At 40.3% G+C, this 26,438-nt stretch overlaps 1 protein-coding gene across 4 annotated transcripts in view; it reads left to right on the top strand.

Annotated features, from left to right (window-relative positions):
- Positions 1 to 1,196: 1,196 nt before the first annotated feature.
- Positions 1,197 to 26,438, top strand: part of LOC145488624 (uncharacterized) — a 48,445-nt gene continuing 23,203 nt past the window's right edge. The window contains exons 1-3 of one of the 4 annotated variants that reach the window (XM_081467517.1): positions 1,197 to 1,689; positions 7,566 to 10,743; positions 11,565 to 24,393. In XM_081467517.1, coding sequence (XP_081323643.1) covers positions 12,844 to 18,162 — 5,319 coding nt within the window. In that variant the 5' untranslated portion in view covers positions 1,197 to 1,689; positions 7,566 to 10,743; positions 11,565 to 12,843 and the 3' untranslated portion in view covers positions 18,163 to 24,393. Of the gene's footprint in view, positions 1,690 to 7,565; positions 24,394 to 26,438 lie in introns of those variants that run through there. The other 3 variants (XM_081467518.1, XR_014049520.1, XM_081467516.1) reach the window with 3 other exon arrangements.

Here is a 26,438-nt window from a genome sequence, read left to right as displayed (position 1 = left end):
GATGAAACTAAACTAATACTAAACTCGGAAAGCCTCGAGAATTGCCGGCTTTCATGTGAGCCTGTCACTTCCGAGATAGGAAACGGCTACGCCTTCTTCTGAGGTATGCGTTGTTGCGAGTCCCAGCGGTTCTTGTACTGCGTCGATCAAGAGCGATAAATCGCTGCAATAAAAAATATCTCGATTTAAACGCAAATGACTGATTAACATGCAGTTCCATGTAGTCTGTGTTCGTGTGGCTCTGATCTCGCGGTCAATAATCCATTGTTAATCATAACTATACAAAAATCTTTGAATCTGATTTTTTTTTTTTTTTCTTTTTTCTTTTTGTTGCCAAATTGTAGCACGAACTGCTGACGTGTTAAATTGACAACAAAGCGTCCAGTGGCGAAGTTTCCACAACAAAATTAGCCCGGCATCCCATTTTCATAGGTCCAGAACCTTTCAGAACTCCCTTTTATAAGTTGGTTTTATCAGAGAGATTTTAAATCAAACATGCGTCACTATTTTTACACAAAGAAAACAAAATTCAAAGAAACAAGGTTCAGAGAAACCCTGCTGTCTCGGTATACGGCTGAAAGCCTTTCATTTCCGAGAAATGCTGGCATCTCTATATACCACGTGATCCTCTTCTGTTTCTCGGAAAACGATAATTTTACTCCCTTGTCAGACCGATCATGATTATTGAATCACGCCACTGGGAAGCCAAGTTCAACATCAGGCAAAGAGTTAAATTAGTCATGCAGACATTTACTTCTGGTCTGCCCTCAGCAGAGCTGGAACTCTCTAGATTTTCCGCCTCGTTGCAAGCCCACAGGGGACTTTCGATTTCCTTGTTTTTATCAGTCGATTTTGCCGAAATGTTACAAATCGAACGTATTCGTTTCTCTTCCCAGCTGAGCCGTCTATGTTAACGTTTACTGAGTTACAACAAGACTATGATCATAGTCTCTTCGGGTTAAAAGCAACAGAGTATTTGTGAGGTCTTTTCACGTAATAATGATAGTTAATAGTTGTTAACATTGTGCGATTTGTATCGTATCGACAGCGAAAAAAAAAAACTGCAAATAAAATAAAAACAAATTGAACAAAATAAATAGTCATTACAAGAGGTTGAGTGGATATCGAGATTTCACCTCAATCACGAGAGAAATCTTTTGCTAGTTTATTTATAACCAATGTTATTATACGGAGAAGAGTGTTTTACTGGGAACTAAACCACTCGTAGATTCCATACGCCACTTCATCCGGGACCCGAGTGGCGTATTTTCCGTATGTCACCTTTGTGAGTGTCGTATCGTTCAATGACCTCACGATTCCCGCCTTTTGCTTTGGTTGAATTGGTTTCTCCATATAATAAAAAGAACATTACACGTCGTTCGCTTCGCTCACTCGTGAGATATTGTTCTTGCCACTCGAACATAAAATTCATATCTTCTCGCCACCGTGCAATATCCTCGCTATATTTCATCCTGCGGAAGTGGACGTCACGAGCATCGAGACCTAATGACGTCATTCCATCCCAGAGTGCACATGTAGATGAGTAGCGGAAAGTTGATGAAAGAGCTGTACGTTTCGGAGTTATCATGCCTCGTTCAAGGAATATATCGACCGCTTTCCTCGTGTTAACACTATGTTTGATACAGCTGTGTCTTCTACAGGTTTCAGTGGGGAAAAGTCAGCCTGTTGGTGAGTTAGATTGAAGATAACATACGCTCAAATGTGTTGTATGTCTTCAAAGGAATTCAATATCAATTGATCACGAAGGTTCGATCTGTTCGCTTCGGTATAAGGCTTTTTTGTGACAAACGGACGGGTTTGGACACATAACAACTTAGATTTTGTAGCCTTAAATTACACCGTGTTGTTTGTGATGGTTTTGTACTAGGTGGAACGAACGGAACATGTCGCAAAGAAATCCCAAATGGATAATTTAAGCTTACATCAGTGCCACAGAGAAATCTCTTACGCAGTATCATGCGATCGTTGTTTAGTTTCGACGTCACACACACGCTTTCAATTTCGTTTCATCTGAGACCTTTCGCTGGTGAAGATTTTCTGATAGCCGTTGGCAAAATTTCGAATAACTTAACTTAACTATCCGTACGGTAAGCCAGTTTAATGACGATGTTTGGACTTATAGAACACCTACTTGAAATATGTGTATATTGTACATGTACATGATGATATTGTGGCGGCAGTTGTTCAATAGAGATACAGAAGTACAAATAAAGTCGTCTATAACCCGTGCAAGTTTATATAACAGTAACACGATTTTTGTTTAATTGTAATTTTTTAACCGATATAATTTGTGTGTACATGTACTGTATCTGTGAGAATGAACAGATCCGATGTGTCAGTGACTTATTATTTCTTGCCTTGACCAGTCTGATTGAGTCTGTAGTGACTTATCAACTGAGATATTGGTTGGATAACAAATATTGTTGCAAACTGTGTTGCCCAATGTATTCGTGTAAGCCATGGACAAGAGCCAGTGAGCATACACAGCGTTTCGGTAAAATGGTCCACTTTTTTATTTGGATATTGTACACAACAAAAACTGCTTTTTCAGCCATCACTTGGAAGTTGGCATGTTGAGCCCATCTTGGTGCAACACCAGTGGTGTTACTTTCGGTTTTCATGGTGTGCTAAAAATAAAGAATGAACATACTCTACGAGAAGAGACTTGTTGTGTATGCCCATGATTCTCATAGCACCAAGGTAGTCAATGGCAGTAAGCCTTACACATGATCTACAAGGAGACCTGATTTGAGGGCAATACTTTGATCCTCAAAATAGATCAAAGTGTTCATAGGTTTTTGAGGTCTTTTACAACAACTTTCACTCAAAACAAAGCATCCTCTCCATGTGACGCAAGACCTCAACATAAATCTTGCAGTTCATGCTTAAATAAACTTGGCTATTTATAATTAGTAAGGTTAGTTGACATGCTTATTGTGTTCCCACCAGATATATTCAAAACTTGTGTATTTAAAACTCTCTAAAGTCAAGAGATGAATTTGAGAATCAAAACTTCAGTTACATGTAATCACTTTGAGGAAAAACAGTGAATATATTCATTTCCTGTAGGGCAACGTAAGGTGAGATTCTAACAAGCATTTTCATTGGCAGTTTGTAAGGAGGACCACCGACGCTTTTTACTATTTGTAAACAAACTGTTACAAAAATATTTAATAGAGAACAGTTCTACAGTACAATAGTTCTGGACTGAAAATTACACCATGGGCAACACATATTACACTTAAGTTAAGTGTTCGCCAGTACAGATGCCAGTTGTGTCTTGATTGTGTTTGAACCATGTACAGCTGTATTCAAGGCCCTCAAGGTAAAGACATATGTACTGAACCATTCTTATCTGTCAGACTCATTTAAGAGAATACTTTTGGAATTTGTTGGCTTGCATCAAGGTCTACCATGTGTATATTCTGTCAAATCTGAGCAAAAATTGAAAAACTTAAGTTTATGATCACAACAATATGGTTCAAGTGAAAACAAAAGAGGTTGAATCCTGATGTGTATTTACAACCAATGGTATATCAGAAAACTATAGTTGAACTCGGCTCTAGGGTTCAGACACTGTTTGACTGCAAACAGATGATTTTGACAACCAAAACAGATATTTTGCAACAAAAATAATAATAATTTTTCTCTACAGACTAAAGTGCAGACTGAGAGTAAAATGCAGACTACAGAGTTTTGACTTTTTAACTGAATGATGTTACCATTTCCACCATTGAGACCTAACAGTAAACAGGCTAACTGGAGCATTATTTAGGCTAACCTGAGTGATATCCAGGCTAACTGGAGTGATATTCAGTCTAACTGGAGCGTGATTCAGCCTGACCGGAGTGCAGCCTTTCACTACAATTAGCCTGAATAATCATGTTTAAGATCAGCGCCTGATACTATTATTATAAAACGATATATACTTATGACGTCTGTAGTCTGCAGTCTGCATTTTACCCAGGTCTGCAGTTCACAGTATGCGTTTTACACTGACGATTTTCAATTTGATTGCCAGCATAGTGGAAGTGAAACCTGAACATATCTTTGTACATTACTAAATTACATAGCCCATCAAAGAATATTTGATTGTACAGTCATTCCCATAGCCCTTTCATAAAATAACCACAGAATCATTAAAATATATAGAACACCTAAACTGTTGGAATCTTGTAAGCAGTGCCAGGGGTGGCGAATGGTAAATGCGAGACTTTGTGAGACGACGAGATTAGCGTTTTTCTTTGCGCGCCCGAAACATTTCAGTTTCTTCAATTGCGAGACCGCGACTTTAAAGTGTTTGAAATGCGAACTCAAGACGTTCAGGTTCTAAGATGTTGTGATGTCATTTAACTTTACTAAAAAAGAAAATAAACAAATCAGTACTTCGCGACTTTCTTAGCCTTGAACAAAAATCGAGACTGCAAGACAGCTTTGTGAGAAAAATCAAGACTGCGAGACACACATAACAGCTAAAAAACAAGACTGCGAGACCTGTGAAATTTGGCAAAAATGTTGCGAGACTAATGGTTTTTGAAGGACCATTCGCCACCCCTAGTGCCATCAGTACAGAGTAAATGATGCATTGCATAAATTAGTATCTTTAGAACATAAAGGAAAAAGAGTCTACTCCCATATGCAATGTACTTAAATGTTGGAACAAATTTGTTTGGTGACCGGTCTCAAAATAAATCCTCTATTTCAGTTATACAAGAAATGAGATAATTGCTGTTACAGACCATTTAAACACTAGCAAAGAGGGTTTGGGATATTTTTAACGAGAGAAAACTGTTTTCACAAACCAATGTGCTGGGCTGACACGACTGGCGGCCGTTGAAACACTCAAGTGCAAACAATCCAAATAACTTTCATTACTTCGTTTCATTACAGGTTTGATAATTTTGATAACGACGAAAAGCGACGAGTGACATTGATGAAAATGGAAGTCTTCCATTATATTTTGTAAATACGTGAATCAAGTGCAAATTTATTTGGAAAGGACCAGTGGAAAATTGAGGTGTTTACTGTTTGCCACAACGAATATCAAAATTAGCAAACATTTCCATTTATCATGGTCAATCTTTTCAGGGTGTTTAGATCACCGAACCACCCGGCCCAGGGGATTGTAATTATTTGCTAAAATAATTTGAGTCGCTAGTTTAACCAAAGATGATACCAAGGTTAGTGAAACCACCAGAATTTTAAATTTTTATTCATCCCTATTTATAGCTGTGTCAAATTAACCATCGCTTTGCTTGAGTAACTGTATGCTTCAGCGGAATTCTTGTTTTCCAAAATGATAATCCCACAAACTTAATACTGGATTTGGTCCTTGATACAAAATTTAGACTTTCATTAATATATAAAGACAGAAGGTGTATCTTAGGACGAAGCAAAAACCAAAACTATGCAGTATTTAATGTTCCGTGACCAATGCAATACATCCATGCTCTGTGGTTTCTGTGGTTGAAGATCTCACTCATGAATGGTTATTACACAATAAACATTCCAGACATATTTTAGGCTTTCACAGTTTTGTGAGTTTGACTGTAATAAGTATTTCTTTGTAAAATAGTGTTTCCTGTGTTTTACAAATACATAATTGGGAAACTTTGCTTGAACCCCTAACAGGTAAGCTGTTTGTGGTATTTCTGTGTTATGTAGTTTTGACTTGCAGGAGTCACAACCAGAAAGTGGAACATAAAAGATTTTGTTTACTCTCATCACTCCTCTCCTCTTGCAAAGCAAGCTTAAAATGCATAGGGCTGTTTGTACTTCAAGCAACACCATTTACTTAAATCTGTTTGGTCTTCAATTTTCAGGGTAGTTAATTTTTCAGACATTCTAAGGTGTCACCCACTATATTTAGTATATCCATATGAAGTGGGAGAAGTTGTGTTCTTGCTAAAAAAAAAAACTTGGCTCCTTCTTTCTGAATTTTCTGTATCTACCTCTAGGTTTGATCATTGACAAAAGAGCATGCATTTTAAATGTAATGGAAATTTTGATCATGTAACAAAAAAACTGTCTCCTCTGCTTGATGACATTCTTATTCCTTGCCACCTTCTCAAGCAGAAAGACAGCATTTTAATTAATCATTATATCCTTTATTGGTTATACTCAGTTCCTAATCTCTACCATATCTCTCCCAAAAATATCAAAAGTTAATAGTATACCCTTGTGTAAAGTTGGAGATTTTTGTCTCTTCAAGATACAATTAGATCTCTTCACTCCTGCTGGAATGGTTTGCACCATCTCCCAAAGTAAGCATCAGCAGGGTGCGAAGAAATGAAAACCATTTTTTTGGCCTATCCTCTCTGCAAGCTGTAACTATACCATACTTGCCTAAAAGTCATTCTCCCTAGCCCCCCAAAATTTCATCTCTCACAGTACTTGTGTAATTTGATTTCCTCAAAATATTTCTCAAGGAACTGCTAGGCTTTGTGCTATCAGACACAACTTTCTTTGCAAGCTAATAAGTTCAGAAGCTAAAAGTTATTTTTCTTGAGTCAAACAATTCCTTCATGTACATGTAGAAGGAGTTGCTGTTTTCCCTCGGCTGATAAATATAAGCCTTACAGGCAATACAGGTACTTAAATAATTAAGCTATTTAGTGAACTACTAGGTTCTAATTTGTTTGAAATAAAATTAATATTGAGACGTTAATGCTAAAAAAACATTCAATCTAGGACTCAAATCTTACCCAATCTGACCTCAAGGATGCAATCTTCGTTTGCACGTGACATCGTCATTTTCTAACATCCAAAACTAAAGAGCTGGCCACCAATATATATCTTTTAACAACTTTTTGGCTTGATAGCTTGCTTTGTCTGGAAATGAGCACATTTTGAATTTCAGAGTTATGCGTAACATAAAGCTACAAACGAATTTGGCAAAAAATATTTACTTATCTTGTGATATTTAGCCTTTGTAGAAGTTAAAGTATTAGGAAAAGTGCTTATTTAGATGTTTGCTTGTTGAATTCAGATAATCAGCCACCTAGACCTCCAGAGTAAATTCCAGATGTTTACACTATTTTCCTGCTGCGATATTGGTGTACAATGGAGGCACACCAACATGGCGGCCTCATACTGGGCTCTGTAAATTTGCACAAAATATTTTGACAAATATCTGAAGCTTGGGAAAATGCACAGCCTGTAGAGCTAAAACCTGGAAGTGTCTTCTTTATTTATCGCCTATAACATCACAATGTTTTGAATTTATCCACGGAATGGTTAATTCGAATTAATTTTTTTATTGTGTGATAGTGCAAATGAAGAATACCAGCTCTAGAACTCTATGTCTACTTTTTTTCCAAATTTAGCTAATTAAAAGTCATTTGCTTTTATGCTTATTTAAAGTTTTCATCAGCAATGTATATGCTCTCATGAAAAATCAGCGCATGCATCATGTTTATCAGTACCATAGTTGCATCTTGTAACATTAATTGTCGAGTGCTGTTTGAGAAGGATCAAGAACCATTCATTTGATGTATTTCGTGTGATCTAAAGAGTTCATGCAAGCCTTTTTTGTTGTCTTGCAGGTAGGATTGTCAAAGCTTAATCAGCAGTTCTGGAGTATGTAAATTTGGTATCTCTCTTACTTTTTATAATCGCAATCAACAAATGACACTGGAAGATCTTCCTTTCTTTGCTGAGGCGATGTCGTCCACTATTGCAATAGGCCAATTACATGTAAGAAAATTATTTCAAATATTATCCTTGCAACCTTTTCATGAAATATATGATCTTGAACATGATGACACTTTAGTCAGGACTGAAAAGAAAAAAGTAACACTTTTGCAGCATCTAAAAACTGTTTCATTTCATCTAGTGGCTTCGACTTTCTTCTCAATTGATGCTTATTGTCCTGGTCCAGCTAATTATAGACTTCCTGATCTTCCATTTAGGTCTTAAAACTGTTTGCATTCTTTAGACTTTATTGAATGTGCTGGTTAAAGAAAAAAACTCTACACAAATTGGGATGTCTAGTCATTTTGGCAAACATGCATATCTGGCATTATACAATCCCAAGCTTCCGTTTAAAAAAAAAACAGTCAGTAGATCTGATCTTGACTTTGCCTTTAGGTCATGAAGGTTATGCAGTCTTGGGTGATATTGATATAATTGTTTAATCTACATCTAGAATAAGGATATAGTTCAGAATCACTCTGTTGTAAATGCTGTGTCTTCAGGGTTAACATATGCCTTTTGAAGTGTCTTGCATCTAAGCGATGTAGCTAATTTGACATGTAAACAATAAAAACAGTCAGAGAAAATATTTTTTTTTGAAATATTTTTTTTTCCCAAGAGGGATTTTTGTACAATCACTCCATATATTTTTTTAAATCCTATTTCAAAAATGTTCGGTAACTTTTCACTGGAATTGAATATGGCAAAATTCAGACACATTCAGCTGGAACCTGAGTGACAAATTAAATTAGCAAAAAAATTGCATTGACCTGTAGCTTTCTAAAGGTGATTTGGATGCTCCCAATAGGGGGCCTGGATAATTGGACAGTTCATTTTATTTCAAAATTCTTGGTCTTGTTTGACAACCAGCTCTATAAGCTTTAATTTGATATAGGGGTTTAGGTATCTACAGTACAGTATAAAACAGAAGCATTACTTCTCTTGGATGCAAAACACCTCTAAAGGTATATGATAACCTTGAACCACGAACTTATTCCTTACTTCCATTTTTTCTGAAACAATTTATGATACAGCCACCTTCATAGCGGAGCTCCTGGGAGCTGCCACCAAGCGGAGCCCCATAACTATAGAAACAGAACCACATGCATGCATAGAAATAGAAAACCATACAACTCTTTTTTCATGGTCAACATGGCTAGTGGTGTGGATTGTGGTGCTTGCGCCCAACGATGCCAACCATGCGGAACATGGCGGCCATACTCCAGCTAATAGCAAGTCATGCAGCCTTGATTTAATCACACATAATTTATGATTTTGGACATCCATGTTATGGTCAATTGACAGCTGTCAAAACAAGGTATCCGCTGACCAGTATCATGTGACAATATCATGGGCTCAAGTTTAGAGCTCATCAAGGTGACATGTTTGTTTGAAAGTTGATCACTGACCAAGTACCAGTTTTCGATTAGATCATGGACTCAAGCTCGGTTAACTTGTTAATCAGTTTTTCACTGCTTATGTTTTATGTAGTTTGAGATTATTGAAACTCAAAACAGAAGGCCAGACATTACAAACAGAAAACCACAAAAACTCAAATCAAAATTTTTGCTTATCCTGTGTTAGCTTAATCGGGCTTTGAGCAAACCAGCCCAGGAGCTCCACTTTTAGGCTTGGCTAAATCTATATGTTACAATGTTTACAATTGACTCAGTGGTGGCGTGAATTTGTGCATGTATTTTATAGCATAATCATGCATTGCTATTTGCCTTTATGCTGTTCATCTATCAACATTTCAGTTTTTTTCATAAAATATGCTACCTAATACTAATACTAATACTACCTTTTGAAAACTACTGCAATTCTACATAGCCTTAGGACACTTCCCAAAAGTGACTGTAAAAAGATACAGTTAAAGGTATGACAGCTGTGCAGTATTAAGAACAGCATACAGGAATATAATGAGGTCCATTCCCTACTGCAAAATTGCAACATTCACAATAACAAAATTCCTCTGACATAAATGGTAAAAATAACACTTTGTTAATGAATATTACATGTAGGCTTCCAATAATAACTTTATAATTCAACTTCAATAATTGATGTGTTTTATTTTTTCCTACGCTAAGATTGTGGATTACAGGGACTGTTAACTACTGGGTGACTCCATTAATTATAAAATTTTGACACTAAATTATCTCAAAAATTAATAAGTAAGCTATAAGTAAGTTATACTTGCCTTCACTACATGCAGACAATTGAACACACTTGGAGGGTGTGATGTATACATGTATGTCCATTTGGTCAGCTGAGCCATATGTTTAATAAACACATCAGTAACATTACAGCTAAATGGATAAAAAATATATCCTACATGCACCAAAGCTGAACACATGAACCCCCCAAAACTTGAAAAAATAGGGACCGTGTATCCCCAACCAAATGCAGAAGCACCAATGTAATCAAACTCAGTGCAGAGCTTTCTTTGCATGCAGGGTCACTGATTGATGCAGAAGAAATAGTTCATGTTCATGTACAAAAGGGGATATGGAGGTGCTATTAGCAATTTACCAGGTTTCAGAAGAGTGTATGGATTTAGTATTTTGGTTAATTCTATTCCATACTTGCTGCATCAGCCTAGTGCAATACTAATCACCCACTCAACATTTCAACAACAACAAAACCGAGGGAAACTACATAAACATGATAGGCATATCCCTACACCTGAATCAAACGAAGGATGACAGAAATGCCCGGAGCGGGGGGTACTCCGTTATATGGGCTATATAGGTATGTGCAGCCCCAAAGGGTGTGGTTTTTCAGCCGTTTTGGTCATAAATAGGGAATCGATTTTAGCTGATTTTGGCCATTTTTGGTCATAAATAGAGCATGGATTTTGCACTCTAGCCTTGATATGGGTATGTTTTTTCGAAGAAGCTACTTTTCGTCATTATCGAAAAGAAAATCAACAAAGGCCCTTCACAAATTATTCTTACGGTAATTTAACATTGGTCTGAACTAGGGAACTAATTGTAACGTAGGTCTGAAACAGGGTTTTGATTTAAGGGTCAGGTCATAAAGGGTAACCCGAAAACACTGACCCCCGGTCCGCGGACCCCCACTAGGGACCGGGTCCGTGGACTACCTATGGACCGGTCCACGGACTACCCCTACGGACCCCTCTACGGACCACCCCCCAAAATAGAATAAAAATGAGAAAAAAATATTTCACTAATGGGTTGTCTAATAGATAACTCATATCGGCGAAATTTCGAGTGTTACACTGTGCAAATGAAATTAACACGCCCCCCTCCCCCCCCCCCCCAAAAACAAGAAATGCCTAAAAGCGTAAGGAGATGCCGACGGCAAAAAGAAGGAAAGTTTTTAACTTTCATTTGTGGCTCAATCGGGCTATGGGAGGTGTTTTTTTAGGTTCAAATAGGCGGTTTAAGCTTATTTGTATCTGTAATTCCGCTAAGCAAATTATGAAGCCTGTAACGACTTCACGAATCTACGCGAGAATAGGCTGTACAAAATGGCAGAGAGGAAAGAGCACAAATTTCGAGGCTTCCCGGAGGCTTCCCGGAGGCGTCCTGGAGGCTTCCCAGGCTTTCATATACTGTATGGCCACGGTAAAGAAAATGGCAATTTGTAATGATATATCTTGCGCCGGAGCCTGAACCCAAGAATGTTACATTTGCACACTGTAACGTTGGAAATTTTGCCGACACAAGTAATCTATTAGACAACCCTTAAGTGAAATATCTGTTTCTTATTTTCATTCTATTTTGGGAGGTGGTCTGTAGAGGGGGTCCGTAGGGGTAGTCCGTGGACCGGTCCATAGGTAGTCCGCAGACCCGGTCCGTAGTGGGGGTCCGCGGACCGGGGGTCAGTGTTTTCGGGTTACCCGGTCATAAATAGGGTTTCGAATTTATGGTCAGGTCATAACTGGGGTGGGATTATCGCAGATTGCCGTCGTAAATAGGGTAAGGGTTTTGGGAAGCGGGTCGCACACCCCCGCCCAATTTTTCCAGGTGTTCCCCCTCCATCCTCCCGGCAGAAATGTTTCAGAAAATTCGTTTAAGATTGATTGTCATTCCAGTTAAAGCCAAGAAATGCATTTAGAAGGCGGAAAACGTCCAAAATCTCAAAGACTTACAGTGTTCAAGTTTAATAATTATTCGTACTGAAGCGTAATTTGAATATAATTTTGCCGACGGCTTTGCAGTCCTTTTTCGGCCGTAGCTTTAGCAGTCTTTTACCAATAACCTTAGAAGAAATTCAGCCAAGCATTTCGCAAAACCCAACAAATTAAACAAACAAAATGAGGAAGGCTCCATAATTTGTAAACGCAGTATGCATGACAACAAACGAGCGTCAAAAGCTGTCAAAGATAGCAAATCAATGGTTTTCCGTCTTCCAACGGTAAACAAGAAGAAATTATAGCAGTCTACGAAGCGGCTGTCCTTACTAACACAAAGAAAACTTCAAAACTCGTCTGGCAGTATTTACAAATACAGTTTTATTACTTTTAGACGTGAGGTTATCGGTATACGGCGAAAACCGACAGAGAACTAAGCTTATTTGTTTACAATGTGCAACTTTATATTCAACAAAGACTCTAGTCTTATTGTTTGAAATTTATCAAATGTCTCTGTTCCGTTAATATATGAACAATTAGCATTTGATTGACGTTTGATTTCCTAAATACCTTTTGATTGACATTTAGCCGCGTAACCGATACGGTCAATTGACCTTTGAGCTTGGATAAGTTAGTTTTTGTCGCAGATATTTTCACTGTGAACGCCTTCGTTGCTGACCTGTTTCGCTGACCCGTTTTCTGCTGTTTTCAAATCTGTTTATCTGTTGCCTGACCTGGACAAACCGCAAAACAATCTGATTGGACATCGTCAAAGAAGTAAGTTTAGTACTGTAACTCAGGCTTAAAACAATGTAACTTAGGTTTGCGTTTATATTCCGATCGTCTGTTTGGTTTCTCAATGGAATTTTGTATTACCTCTTTAGATCGAATAATCTTGAATCCTGGAATAAATTATACGATTGGCGTAGCCCAATTAGATTGTCTACTTGGTTTTTTACGGAACCATTTCATTCGATTTCTTGGCTGGATGAAGAAAACCCCTGCGCTGATCCACAGAAACGCACTCGGTCATGGATGAAGCGGCGGTAAAACAAGCCAAGACCGACCGACGTACTGTCAAATCGAACTTTACACGAGTTGGAAAAGCGTTGGTACATGCAGTTGAGTACAAAAGGCCTCCGAATGAGGTAAGACAAGCCATAATTAAGCTTCAGGGAGCGTATGAGAACTTAGTGGCTAAGCATGAGGATTATGCCAAGCACATCGAAGATGATGAAGCGTATGAAACTGAAGAAAAATGGCTCTCTGAATGCCAAGAAATTTTCATGAGGCTAGAAGTAGACGCGAAAATGTTCATTGAAAGTGTTGAGCAGTGTGGTTCGAAAGATTTAGCTGAGAATGGTGATTTAAGTAAAGGAAAGGAGAGCGCTTTAACCGATGAAGTACCGGGTAATGAAGGAATTCCAAATATGCAGCCTCCAACACCTAGCCACACCCCTGGAATGACAAATATTCAACCAATTAGCCAAACACCCCCAGAAATTAACGCCGGAAAAGTTGAAGGCACTTCAGATAAAGAAATTAACAGTGTTCAAAAGACCGATGACAAGCAAAATCCCGCAATAAACAAAGAAACCACTAGTGATAAAGGTCAAGCTGGCGCGTGCACGTTTAAGCTCGAAAAACCAAAACTACCTGTTTTCGCTGGGAATGTAAGAGATTATGCAATTTTCCGCTCTGACTTCAAACACGCAATAGAAGCAAAATACACAAAGAGAGATGCAATAACGCTCCTGCGTACATGCCTGAGAGATAAGCCGCTAGAACTGATCAAAGGTATCGGAAGTGATTATGACGCCGCCTGGGAATATCTGGACTCGATCTATGTCGACCCGAGATTTGTGTCAGACACTGTGACCCAGGATATTGTCCAATTTAAAGCCTTGCAGGAAGGGGAAGATGCGCGATTTTGCGACCTGGTACATCTAGTCAAGAGATGTTATAATACCCTGAAAGAAGTTGGTCTCCCTAGTGATATGGACAACAGCCATATGCTTTCCATTATCGAACAAAAGATGTGCTCTGACGACAGAAAGGTCTGGGCGAGAGATCTGGAGAGAGAAAAGAAGCCTGCTACCCTGGAAGCGTTGATGAACTGGATGAACGTGGAAATGAAGTCACGAATGCGTGCCACAGCTCCTATCAGAGTGGGCTCATCTGGAAGACGCCACGTGAATCACTACACATCTAATGACGGCAAACCTGTCTGGCACAAATGTTGGCTGTGCAAAACTTCATCCCACTGGCCCGATCAATGCCCGAAGTTTACAGCTCTCAGCATTGATGACCGTATCGCAACTGCAAAGGCAAATCACCTGTGCTTCAGCTGTTTGAAGAGGGCCGGAAGGGGACACACTGTAGATAACTGCAGGCGTAAACAACAGTGCGCAAAGCTGGAGAATGGAATGCGGTGTCCACAACATCACCATCAGCTGCTTCATAAGAGCAATACTGTCAAGATTAGCGTCGCTACATCAGTCAATACGAAAGAAGCTATTCTCCCTGTACTCTCCGCAAACATCGGCAGCGCTAACGGCCTATTTAAATGTGGAAATGTTCTTCTTGACTCTGGCGCTCAAGTAAGCCTTATTCGTCAGGATACCGCAGAAACTCTCGGCTTGAAGGGAAAGGATGTTTCCATAACAATTACTAAAGTTGGCGGGGAGGAAGAGTCAATGAAAACCAAAGAATACAAAATTCAGCTAACCTGCATAGACACCGGCAAGCGTTTTACCGTTAAAGCGATCGGCATTCAGAGCATCAGTGATGAAATCCCAACAGTGAAAACTTCGCACTTACCGGAGCTTCTTGGCCAGCCTAACACGAGATTTCGCCGCGGCAAGGGACATGTGGACCTGCTAATCGGTATTGATCACGCACATATGCATGCTGGTGAAACGAGACAAGTGGACCATCTACTAGCTCGCAAGTCGCCACTTGGATGGGTAGTTTTTGGAGGAAAACCAGAGCAGATCTGTGACATAACCAGCATATTACACGTCAAGTACGCCTCACCAATAGACTTAACTGACTTCTGGACAACAGAGACTATGGGTGTGGCCGTGAAACCCTGTGTCTGCGATGCAGACAAACTGTCTGAAACAGAAAGAGAAGAAGCTAAGCTAATAGAGGAAACATGTATCAAAGTTGGAAGTCAATGGATGATTCCATACCCCTGGAGAAAGGACCCCACCCTGCTCCCAGACAACAAAGATTTGGCAATGAAACGCCTAGAGTCAACAAAACGACGCCTGAAAAGAAACCCTGAACAAGTCGAAGCCTACTGCAAACAGATGGAAGAAATGGAAAGCATGAAGTTTGCGCGAAAGCTGTCCAAGGAAGAACAAAACGCGTATCAAGGACCTGTTCACTACATTCCTCATCACGCCGTGCTGAGGCCAGACAAGAAGAGCACTCCAGTTCGAATTGTTTTCAATTCATCTTCTGTATTTCAAGGACATACTCTGAATGATTACTGGAAGAAAGGTCCCGATCTTTTAAACGGCATATTTGGAGTTGTCTTACGATTCAGAGAGAAGAAAGTCGCAGTTATGGGAGACATCTCCAAGATGTATCATAGGATCCTAATTCCCGAGAGGGATCAACATGTGCATCGCTTTCTATGGAGAAACATGGAAACGGACAGAGATCCTGACATCTACCTCAAAACTGTTCTCACATTTGGGGACAAGCCTGCACCCGCTATGGCGCAAATAGCCCTGAGGAAAACAGCTCAAGAGAACAAGGTAGACTACCCAGAAGTAGCTGAAGTCCTCACAAGCAACGTGTACATGGATGACATCTGCGATTCTGTAGACACAGTACATGAAGCCCGAAAATTAACGACAGATATTGACAAGGTCTTGAAGACTGGAGGATTCAAAGTTAAAGGATGGATTTCCAACGAGATGCTTGAAGAGAAAGAAAACAGTGACACAGAGAAGGAGATGAATCTATTTCAAGGAAACGAGGGGAAAGTCCTGGGAACCCTGTGGAACTTTCGAACAGACGAGTTCTACTTCCGAGTGAGGACAGAGTTGCTAAAGCTAGACGACAGACCAAACCCTGTGCCTTTGAAGATGACGAAGAGAATGATCTTAAGCCAGGTGGCTCGAATTTACGATCCGATTGGATTCGCTGCAGCATTCATAATCAGGGCGAAGATAGGGCTGCAAAAACTGTGGCAGTTGGGATTAGACTGGGACGATGAGGTACCAGTCGCAGTTCAGGATCAGTGGATCTCTTTGTTCAAAGAAATGAAAGAGTTGGACAATGTGTCCTTCGAAAGATGTTTAACTGCAGACAAAGCCGTGGATCCGCCAATGCTGTGTGTTTTCGCTGACGCATCGCAAGACGCATTCGGAGCATGCGCCTACCTACGCCAAAGAAAGGATGACACTTACTCAGTCAAGTTCATCGCAGCGAAGTCCCGAGTAGCACCGCTGAAACAGCTCACGATCCCGCGCTTGGAGCTACAGGCAGCCGTTCTCGCAACCCGCCTAGCCAAAACCATTCAGGAGGAAACTAGGGTACAGTTTCAAGATGTTAAGTTCTTCACCGACAGCACTATCACCTTGGCCTGGATTCAAAGTCCGTCTCGCAGCTTCAAACCGTTCGTATCCTCCAGAGTGGGAGAAATTCAGAGTAACTCAGATCCAAGCCAGTGGAAGCACATCCCCAGTGAGGATAATGTAGCTGACGACCTGTCACGAGGGATCTCTGTTGATGAACTGCAGGGCAGATGGATGAATGGCCCGGAGTTCTTGTACTTACCAGAAGGTCGGTGGCCGATTAAGATCGCTTCGCCAGGCTCAGATGAAGACATGGAACGTCGACAAGCACGGATACTGACCGCAGCTGCAACGCAGAAAGCTAAAGATGCGATCGATCCGTCCAAGTTCTCCAGCTGGAGAAAACTAATCCGCGTGACGGCACGTATACGCAGACTAGCGGTGAAAATACGACTGAGAAAATACGATCAAGACGGAAAGGAAGGACCGCTGGCCCCTGAAGAGCTTCAGCAAGCAGAGATTTACTGGATAAAGCAAGCACAGTCAACCTTGCACAGCCGCCTAGAAAGAGGTGATTTCAAATCTCTCAGCCCGTTCAAAGATGAAAACGGAGTAATAAGAGTTGGAGGAAGAGTGGACGAAGCTATCGTGTCATATGAGACAAGACACCCCGCTCTTCTTCCAAGTGACCACTGGATCTCTTTGCTGGTAACAAGACACGCCCATCAGCACGGACACACCGGGGTGGCAGCTACGACAGGCAAGACCAGGAGAAAGTTTTGGATCTTGAAGGCGAACAAGTTAAGCAAATCTGTGAAATTCAAGTGTGCATTCTGCCGTGAATTGGCACACAAGGCTGAAACGCAACTTATGGCAGACCTCCCTGTTCTCCGCTTAGCACCAAACACGCCGCCGTTCCACTATACCGCCTGCGATTACTTTGGTCCTTACAGCGTAAGAATCGGGAGAAACAAGACGGCTAAGCACTATGGCGTCATCTTTACCTGTTTAAACACAAGAGCTGTCCATCTGGAATTAGCAGTTGACCTAACTACAATGGAGTTTATGCACGTCCTAAGAAGATTCTTTTCAATCAGAGGCTACCCGGCAGTAATGCTAAGCGATAACGGTTCACAGATGGTTGGTGCTGCTAACGAACTGAGAGAGATGGTGGAAGGTCTAGATGCCAATCAATTACGTGAGTTCTGCGGGGAAAAGAAAATTCAGTGGATCTTCACTACACCAGCTGCGCCACACCAAAATGGATGTGCAGAAGCCCTTGTAAAGAGCTGTAAAAAATCACTTAAGATAGCAATTGGCGAGCAGCTTCTAACGCCTTTTGAGCTGTACACCTGTCTTTTAGAAGTTGCAAACTTAGTGAATCAACGCCCCATCGGTCGCATTCCCACTGATCCAGATGACGGAGCCTACCTGTGTCCGAACGACATGCTCCTTGGAAGAGCAACACCAGAAGTACCACAAGGTCCGTTCAAAGACACAAGAAACCCACGCAGACGAGTGGAGTTCGTGCAAAAAATTGTCGACTCGTTCTGGAAGCGTTGGACTAGGGACGTATTTCCTGTCCTAGTACCGAGAAAGAAGTGGCACGTGGAGAAGCGAAACGTACAAGTTAATGACATAGTAACAGTGGCTGAGCAAAATGCAGTAAGAGGCAAGTGGGCAGTGGGCCGAATAATCGAAGTTTATCCTGGACCAGATGGACGAGTTCGTAATGTTAAAGTCAGAACAGCCACAGGAGAGTACAGCCGTCCAGTTACAAAGATTGCAGTCATTCACCCTGTAGAAGGTGACGACTGAACGAACAGCTGATAAGATAAGGACTACGCCCTTATCGGGGCGGAGAATGTTCCGTTAATATATGAACAATTAGCATTTGATTGACGTTTGATTTCCTAAATACCTTTTGATTGACATTTAGCCGCGTAACCGATACGGTCAATTGACCTTTGAGCTTGGATAAGTTAGTTTTTGTCGCAGATATTTTCACTGTGAACGCCTTCGTTGCTGACCTGTTTCGATGACCCGTTTTCTGCTGTTTTCAAATCTGTTTATCTGTTGCCTGACCTGGACAAACCGCAAAACAATCTGATTGGACATCGTCAAAGAAGTAAGTTTAGTACTGTAACTCAGGCTTAAAACAATGTAACTTAGGTTTGCGTTTATATTCCGATCGTCTGTTTGGTTTCTCAATGGAATTTTGTATTACCTCTTTAGATCGAATAATCTTGAATCCTGGAATAAATTATACGATTGGCGTAGCCCAATTAGATTGTCTACTTGGTTTTTTACGGAACCAGTCTCCTCGTATGGTTCCAAATCAGGTAATCAGGAAGACTTTAAAACTCCTATTGAAGATGGGTCTGCTAAATCTGCGAGCCAGCGAGTCATGCGAGCCACGGTGCGAGCCACGCGAGCCATTTTTGCGAGTATTTTTTTTTTTCTTCGATCGGTCTGGGAGGTCGTCGATCATTTCACCAAGAAGCATCTAGCGCCCGACTATCACTAAATTAAACTACCGCTATAAACCGCCCGCTCGCCATCTTGAAAGCGGAGATGACCCTGGGGACGAGTGTAAACGGTACAACCTCGCTCCTAGGGTACTCTCTCTTTCCCTGGGAAATTAATTTTAAATTTATCTACAAAAGTGCCTAAAATTGAAATATTCCCAGAAAAAGTCCTAATCTCGCTTCGGTTGCCAGAACTATTGTTAGTGCGTCAAATATGAAAAATGCTCTAAACATCTGTACATCGTGCCAAGTCTTGCGTCATAGTAATGGCTGCCCTGAGTTGGACGAATTTTTTTCTTTGTTTCATATTTTTGTTATGTGTAGAACGTAGAACGTAGTTTCTGTTTCTGAGATTTCAGCCGTGAATTTGATCGTTGGGTGAAAACTGTTTGCCGTTAGAAGGAAATCTCTTATTTTGTCTTAATTTGTGTTCCACATAGATATGACGTCATCGATAAATCTTTTCCAAAAGATGGGTTTCGTGTTGCTTTGTCTGAGTATTTCTGTTTCTATTTTGGCCATAAATATGTTAGCAAAAGCTACGGCCATTTTCGTTCTCATGTCTGTTCCATGAGTTTGGAGGTAATCTTTTCCACTGAATTGGAACGAGTTTTCTTGTAAAATCAGAGTGAGCATTTCTCTTAAATACCTAGGAATTGGAGGGTTCTCGTGATAAAACTCTTCGTATGCTTCGCATAATGTGGTAATACACTCTTCCTGTGGTATGTTTGTGTAGAGGCTGGTGACGTCTATTGAGACAAGAATGGTGTTCTTAGGCAGTTTAGTCTTCTCGATGAAGTTAAGAAAGTCTGCTGTATCTTTAAGATACGAGGCTTGTCTTTGTGCTATCGGCTGAAGAAGGTGGTCAGCAAAAGATGAGATCCTTTCTGTAGGGCCGTCACACCCTGATATAATAGGTCTACCGACAGGTGTCGGTTTGTGAATCTTTGTAAGTGTGTAGAACACTGGTATTTGCGGAGGGTCGGGCGTAAGGGAGAGCCATTAGGCCGTCATTTCGTCTCTGTGGCCTTCTTGAAGTAGTGATCGAATCAATCGATGAACTTTTTTGGCCGTGGTGTCAACCATAGGTTTGTCGAAGGGTCGGTACGTATATCATCAAGTTGGACTTGACCCTCGTTGAATTTATGTGTTCTGTTCATTATGACAGTTGTGGTACCCTTATCGGCTTTCCGTGCATTGTGAGGCATTTGTAGCGATTTGATTTTTTCAGCCTGGCTTCTGATTGGCCGATTCAAAAAACGTCTTGGTGACGGTTTGTGTAGTCGCTGCAAGAATTTAATACATGTATTGCGATCTTATTCATCTTGTTCCGTTGCTCTTGCTCTTGTTCTCATGCGAATATAAATGTAACATAAAAATTCTTAACATTTGTACTGTGGCTCGCATGACTCGCATGGCTCGCATGGCTCGCCCCTTGGCTCGCATGGCTCGCTGGCTCGTAGGTTTATAAAACTCATTGACGATATAAGCTTAACTTATAAGCTTATCTCGCCGAAGCAACTAGATAATTTTTATGGAAAACGCGAAAGTTTTTATGTAACAAAGTCGTATACCACAACTTGGCAGACAATTTTTGAAGACTGGACTGAACTAATCTTTTCGATAGATCAACGAATCAACCACTTTTTCTCACTGTGCTTTTTCCTCTAAACACGCGAAACACGTTTGATTTCTCTTGTTGATCACCTGATGAAGTCATGTGACTTCTTGCACGGCTACACATCTCGACGCGCGAAGTTCTGTAGTCTTCTGAATCAATTTTTCGGGTATTTCAGCTCTTTTCTATACCCCTCGTTTGCTCTGCCTTACAGCATTGCTCAGTATTATTTCATTTCCTCTCTAGCCCTGACTCGATCAAATTCACAGCATAGCTCAGTGCCATCACGCCTCCTTTCTAGCCCGGGCCCGCTCTTTCGCGATCTTCTTGGCCATTTCTTTGGCTGTTAATCCTTACTCTCTGCCGTTCTCTTTCACGTTCTGCTTCAGTTAAACCCTATCTTGAAAACATTAGATTAACCTCTCCGATCGTTTGTTGACATAACAAATAGAAATAAGTTTTTTTTTCTGATTTCTGAAAAATTCCGCTAAGAAAACCTAGCTTCTCCGCGAGGGTTACCGCGAGACGCCCCTCCCCCTTCCCCAGAGTCTGTACGGACGGACGGACGTTCGCTCGCTCGTACGCTGACGTCATAATCAAATTTTCACGGCTTGATGGTGTTACCAATTTTCTTTTCCGATGGTGCTTCGCTGGCACGCTTCGCGCGCTGAAGCTACGCGATAATCCATTCAACTGCGGCACCAGGCGGATCATGCTTTACAATTTCAACATCTTGTCCTCCGATCCCGAGGCACGCAGGATTTTCCCCGAATCTCCGCTGGTATCATATCGGCGTGAGCGAAACCTCGGTGATATCCTCGTACACTCCGCTGATGCCTCACCGTCTCCCACTGATGCCGGTTTATTGCGCTGCCGAAGGCCTCGATGTCAGACGTTCAAGCGCATAACTTTTCAGACTTTTCTGCAAGGCCTTAAGAGCGCACACAACATTCGTGACCACTTTACCTGTCAGTCTGAGAATGTTGTGTATTGCATTTCTTGTCGTCGCTGCAATTCCCTATACATCGTAGAGACTGGAAGGCGACCACGGGAACGTTTCAGCGAGCCCCTCCGCAGCATTCGGAAACGATCGCGAGAGTTTCCCGTATTTCAACTCCGCCTCCCACTCTCTGGGTGACATCATGGTCTGCGGCTAGAAACAGTGCTCTGGCAGTAACATTAGCCGCAAGCAGCATGAAATGAAATTAATCTTAAAGCTTGGCGAGAAGGGGGGAGCGGTTAATTCATTGTGTTAAGGTTACTTCCCACCTTCAGAGGCCAAAAAAATCGTTTTTTCTTTTATTGGACAAAATTTACGCTCGTCATTTTATCTAGCGTTTCCAAAGGAAAAACATTAAAAATCTCGAAAAGCGGCCGAGTTATTTACAAAAAACATATTTTCAAATAAAGTTAATAAACTAGGAAGGTGTCATAATCTTGTCAACGGGCGTGAACCCTGGGGCAATTTTCGCGGCAAACGCTCATCGCTCGTATTTCATGTCATTTATTTACATCACGCACTTGAAAAAATTCCCACGTGAAAGCTCTTTTCGCTAACTCCTTTGGAAAAATCAAAAGCAGAAAAAAGTCCTTATGTAAAGAAAACGAAAAAAACCGGCCCAAAGAAGAAAGAAAAAGCTCCATATTGTCAAGGAAAGAAAAAAAAAAACAAGCTTGCCGAAAGCGACAAAGGCTCTTGGTTTGGCCAAACGCCTTCGACAATCTCGGCATCTGCTGAAGATCCGGAGCGTTCAAATATCCTCGGAACAAGTAGCTTTAAAATCAAAGTCAACGTCAGTGCAGGCTGCGAACAAGATTCTTCGTCGGAATCTGGCGGAAGCGATGAAGAAAATAAAACCTACCCAAGGGAACTCATTTCGGCATTAAGGGTATTTCTTTAAGCTGTCCGTCGATTCCTTAACGTCTTGTTTTTTAGCGGCACATTTTCCGCCTTAAACATTCTTGGCACGGGTTTTGCCTTTGCCTTTGCCTTTGGCGTCTTTGCCCATAATATTACGTCGCCGTCCTAAATTGAACTCCACTGAGCGAGATAAAAAAGATGCAATGCGATGCTTTTCCCGGGAAATTTTGATCTATTGTCATAGACACTAGGAGGTCCTGTTGTTCCATTGGTTTGCGGTTTTATTAGGCGTGATAATCTCCGGGCGTGGCGCGAGTTGTTTACGAACCTTTACAAGCTAAAATCTCCCATTTGATTTTTGGCGCAATACATCCACTTTGAGCGAATTTATAGGGTATGCAGATTTGACGGATTTTCGTGAAATTTCAACAGGACATTCCAGAGATAATGACAAACCAAAGTGTGTCGGGAAATTTTGATATTTAACACATTTTTCCCGTGGCGTCCATTTACGCAACACGTCTCGCATATTTTTAGCTACTCCAACTTTAGATGTGGATATCTAGACAACCAATCAGAATATCGAAAAAGCCCGACACACTTTTGTTGATTGATGCCCTGTGAATAAGACTGTCCAGCCATTGTGCTCGTACTGCGGAATCCGATAGCCGATAAATTCAACAGAAGAAACCTCGGTCGTTTCACGCCTTACCGCCTCCTGACACTTCCTAAAAAAAGAATTGCTGAAATTGTATTTTTTTTCGTAAAGTACATTTATTAAGCTTTCTTATGATATATAGTTTGTTGGGGTTTTATTGAAACTGGCGCGCGTACGATTTTTTTCCCGAAGGGCACCCGCGAAGGTGGGAAGTAACCTTAAATCATAACTATAACAAAATCCTTGAATCTGATTGGTTTTTAGCATGCCCGTATTTTTTACCAAATTGGAACACGAACTGCTGAAATGTTAAATTAAACGCTGTGGTTAAATGACCGGCGGCCTGTCAAGGTTTTCAAATCACTATAAATGACCAGCAGTCTGATATTTTTCTCAAATTTTATAAGGAATCGAAAGACCACATCTAGTTCAAACTATCTTCTGACGATTGAGAACTGTCAGCGATCCAGAAGAGCTTTATATATCGCAATTCTAACGGTTGGTTTACCCTAGTCTCAGAGATAAAGATCATGGTTTGTGAACGTGACTTGGCTCTTATTTAGGTCGACTACCGGTCACGGCTTTCAAATGATCGGCGGTCAGATACTTTCGACAAATTTAGGAAATTGAACGAAACGATTATGTCCAAATTATCATATGTCAAGTAAGAAGTACGAATCAACCTGGACAAAGTGAAATCACCAGACTTCTAACAACTGCTCATTGACAAAACTCACACTGGGGGACGCACTGGGGGCCACACTGGTCCCAAAAGATGGAGCGAAAACCTGTCTTTAAATGAAGATCACTGGGGAAAGATTTTTAAGTCTCTGAGAACAGTTTGCAAGGAAACAAAGCTTAGAGAATTTCAGTTTAAGTTTATTCATAGAATTGTAGCGACAAAGGGAGAACTACTCAAATATGGGATTAACCGGACGATGAATGTTGTTTCTGCGGTGGAAAGGACTCTATCAACGATACCCTCATTTACTGCTCCTTCACTAAGTAATTCATTTAAAAAGTAACACTTTGGTTCAATAAAACAAATAACGCTCAAATCTCTCCAACTACTGAGGAGCTGTTATTCGGCATTATCACTGGTTCGCCCGGAAATAGCGTCATAAAGAAATTAATTGCACAACACTATTCATGCGCTACTATATCTATAATAAAAACAACAAGCCCATTTCTCTTCGCGATTTTATAGATGCGGTACAACAAAGATACATGTTTGAAAATTCCTCTAACTAAACAGGAACTAGAGAGCGCTCCTTCTTTAGTTGATAAAGTATTTCTCTCCTATTTCCTAAAAACAGGAATGTGCAAAATAAAGAAATTATTTTTCAGCACCACTTGTACCTATAGCAAGCAAAAAAAAAAAAAAAAAAAAAAAATAGTCACATAGTGTATAATAACTATTCAATGTATTTTAAATAATGCCTAGTGTAGGTAGTCATAGCACAAAAAAAGAAAATGAAAAAATTAATGTAAGGTTAGTTATGTAATGCACTTTAGCGTTATGTAATGTTAAGTACATGTAATATACTGCAATGTATTGTAAATTAAAGAAAGCTACTTTAACGTGTGAGAAATCGGTACAAAGTTTCTGATAGCATTTAAACTAAATCAGCCGTGTACAAAAAGTAAAGAATACCACTATCGTAGCTATAGTAGAATATCTCAACAAATATCCGCAAGTGACTTTTAATGTAATGGCGTGTAAGCGTTCATATCAAGGTCACGTCGAACAAAAGGTCAAGAAATTTGATCTGCGTCACGTGGGATAACTTAGACCTCTTTAAAATTATTCATTTTTTGAATTTTGCCTTCGTTTGTACAGTAAAACGCAGAAAAGCGAAAAAGGTCACATACAATAGCAAAGTTTAAGGAATTGAGCATCAATGAAATCCCATTTCGGGGGAATCAGAAAAATATCAAGGTCGGCCAATGCCGATTCTGGTTTGTTTTACAGAGAAAAAAAATTCGAGCGATTTCCGGACTATCAGGGAGACTAAGTTCCAATGATTTCTCGTCACGTAAGGATGTTTTTCTAAAAGGCCCGCTATTTTCCAAAGCTACGTTAAATGTGACGCGTTTTGATACCAAATTTGTCGGAGTTTGAAGAATTTTGCTGTCGGCCTTATGGCAGGGAAGTTTGTAAAGTTCGGCTCAATAGCTCTCATTGTATCCTGCGCTTTGATTGTCCGTGTCGCAAAAGCTGCAGCTGGTCATGAGAGCAAGAATGAAGACGATTTCCGTGTAGGTAGCCTTGGTGATAAACCATTGTTCATTGAGGAAATCAACAAGTAAGGCCCAAATATTTAATACCGTTGAATTTTCGATTGATTTCTTTCGGGGATCTCAAAAAAACAGTCATTTAAGTAATTTTATTTTTTATACCCACATCTTTACATTGTAGGTAAATAATTCACAGGCAAGTGAAAATAATTCTACATCAACTATTCATAGATATAGAAAAATCTCAAAGTTCCTGGGACAACATGGGCAAAATCCCAAGGAGGTTTGGGACCAATTTAAGCAAATGTTCAGGTTTCTATGGGATCCGTTTGATCTGTGAAATAAAATAAAATTAAAAAAATAATAATCAGAGAAATCCTGATTTCTCGGTATACGGAAGTCACGGAAAGCCCTTTCCAAGAAATACCGGCATCTCTATATGACTTTGGTAGAATTCTACTGGTATACTAATGCAAATGCTGTAATCTGATTGGCTGAGTCATTGTACACTAATAGCCATTAATATGCAGTGGCTTGGTGTGGTCGACAAAATTGCAACGTTTTCTCGTTTCTCCGAAGTTTTGAAAGAATATTTAGCAACAAATGGATAATCAAATTCCCGAGAAGACTAAAAGTAGGGCATTTACGGTTTCTTGAATTAAAAAAGCTCGAAATTTTTGAGAGAAACTGATAAGCGCCCGTGCACAACTGCAAATGTCAATTTGACAATTCAGTCCGAGCGAATTCTCTAAAGCCTGAAGTTTAATAGTAAGACCAGAAATAATTGGAATATGGCTATTTGAAGGAAATTTCAGTTAGAATTCTACTAAAACAATTAGATTATTCGCTCTCGATTTCTATGAGGCGATAGTTGATTCAAGCTGCAGCCTCATCACCTATCACCTCAGAAATCTCGAGCTCAGAATCTAATTGTTAAATAGAGGCCCTGTTAGGGGGTGTCTGAATAATCCATAATCCTGGGTAAATTTTGGAAACAATCCGTATCCCAGTTTTGCAAAATATAACAATAGAAGAAGAAAAAAGTAAAATTCTAAAACAATCTATTTTAGTAAGCCCTAGGTAACATTTTTGTGTCACGTTTCCTGGACACTTGTGTTAACAAAGACAATAGATCAAAAAAAAAAAATTATCCTTAACGCGCACACTCACTACAAGCCTACGAAAACATTG

Source organism: Orbicella franksi, chromosome 5, assembly GCF_964199315.1.
Source record: "Orbicella franksi chromosome 5, jaOrbFran1.1, whole genome shotgun sequence".
In the NCBI taxonomy this organism is placed as follows: domain Eukaryota; kingdom Metazoa; phylum Cnidaria; class Anthozoa; order Scleractinia; family Merulinidae; genus Orbicella; species Orbicella franksi.
Note: the sequence above shows the minus strand (reverse complement) of the source record. Positions and strands in the feature narration are given on the sequence as shown.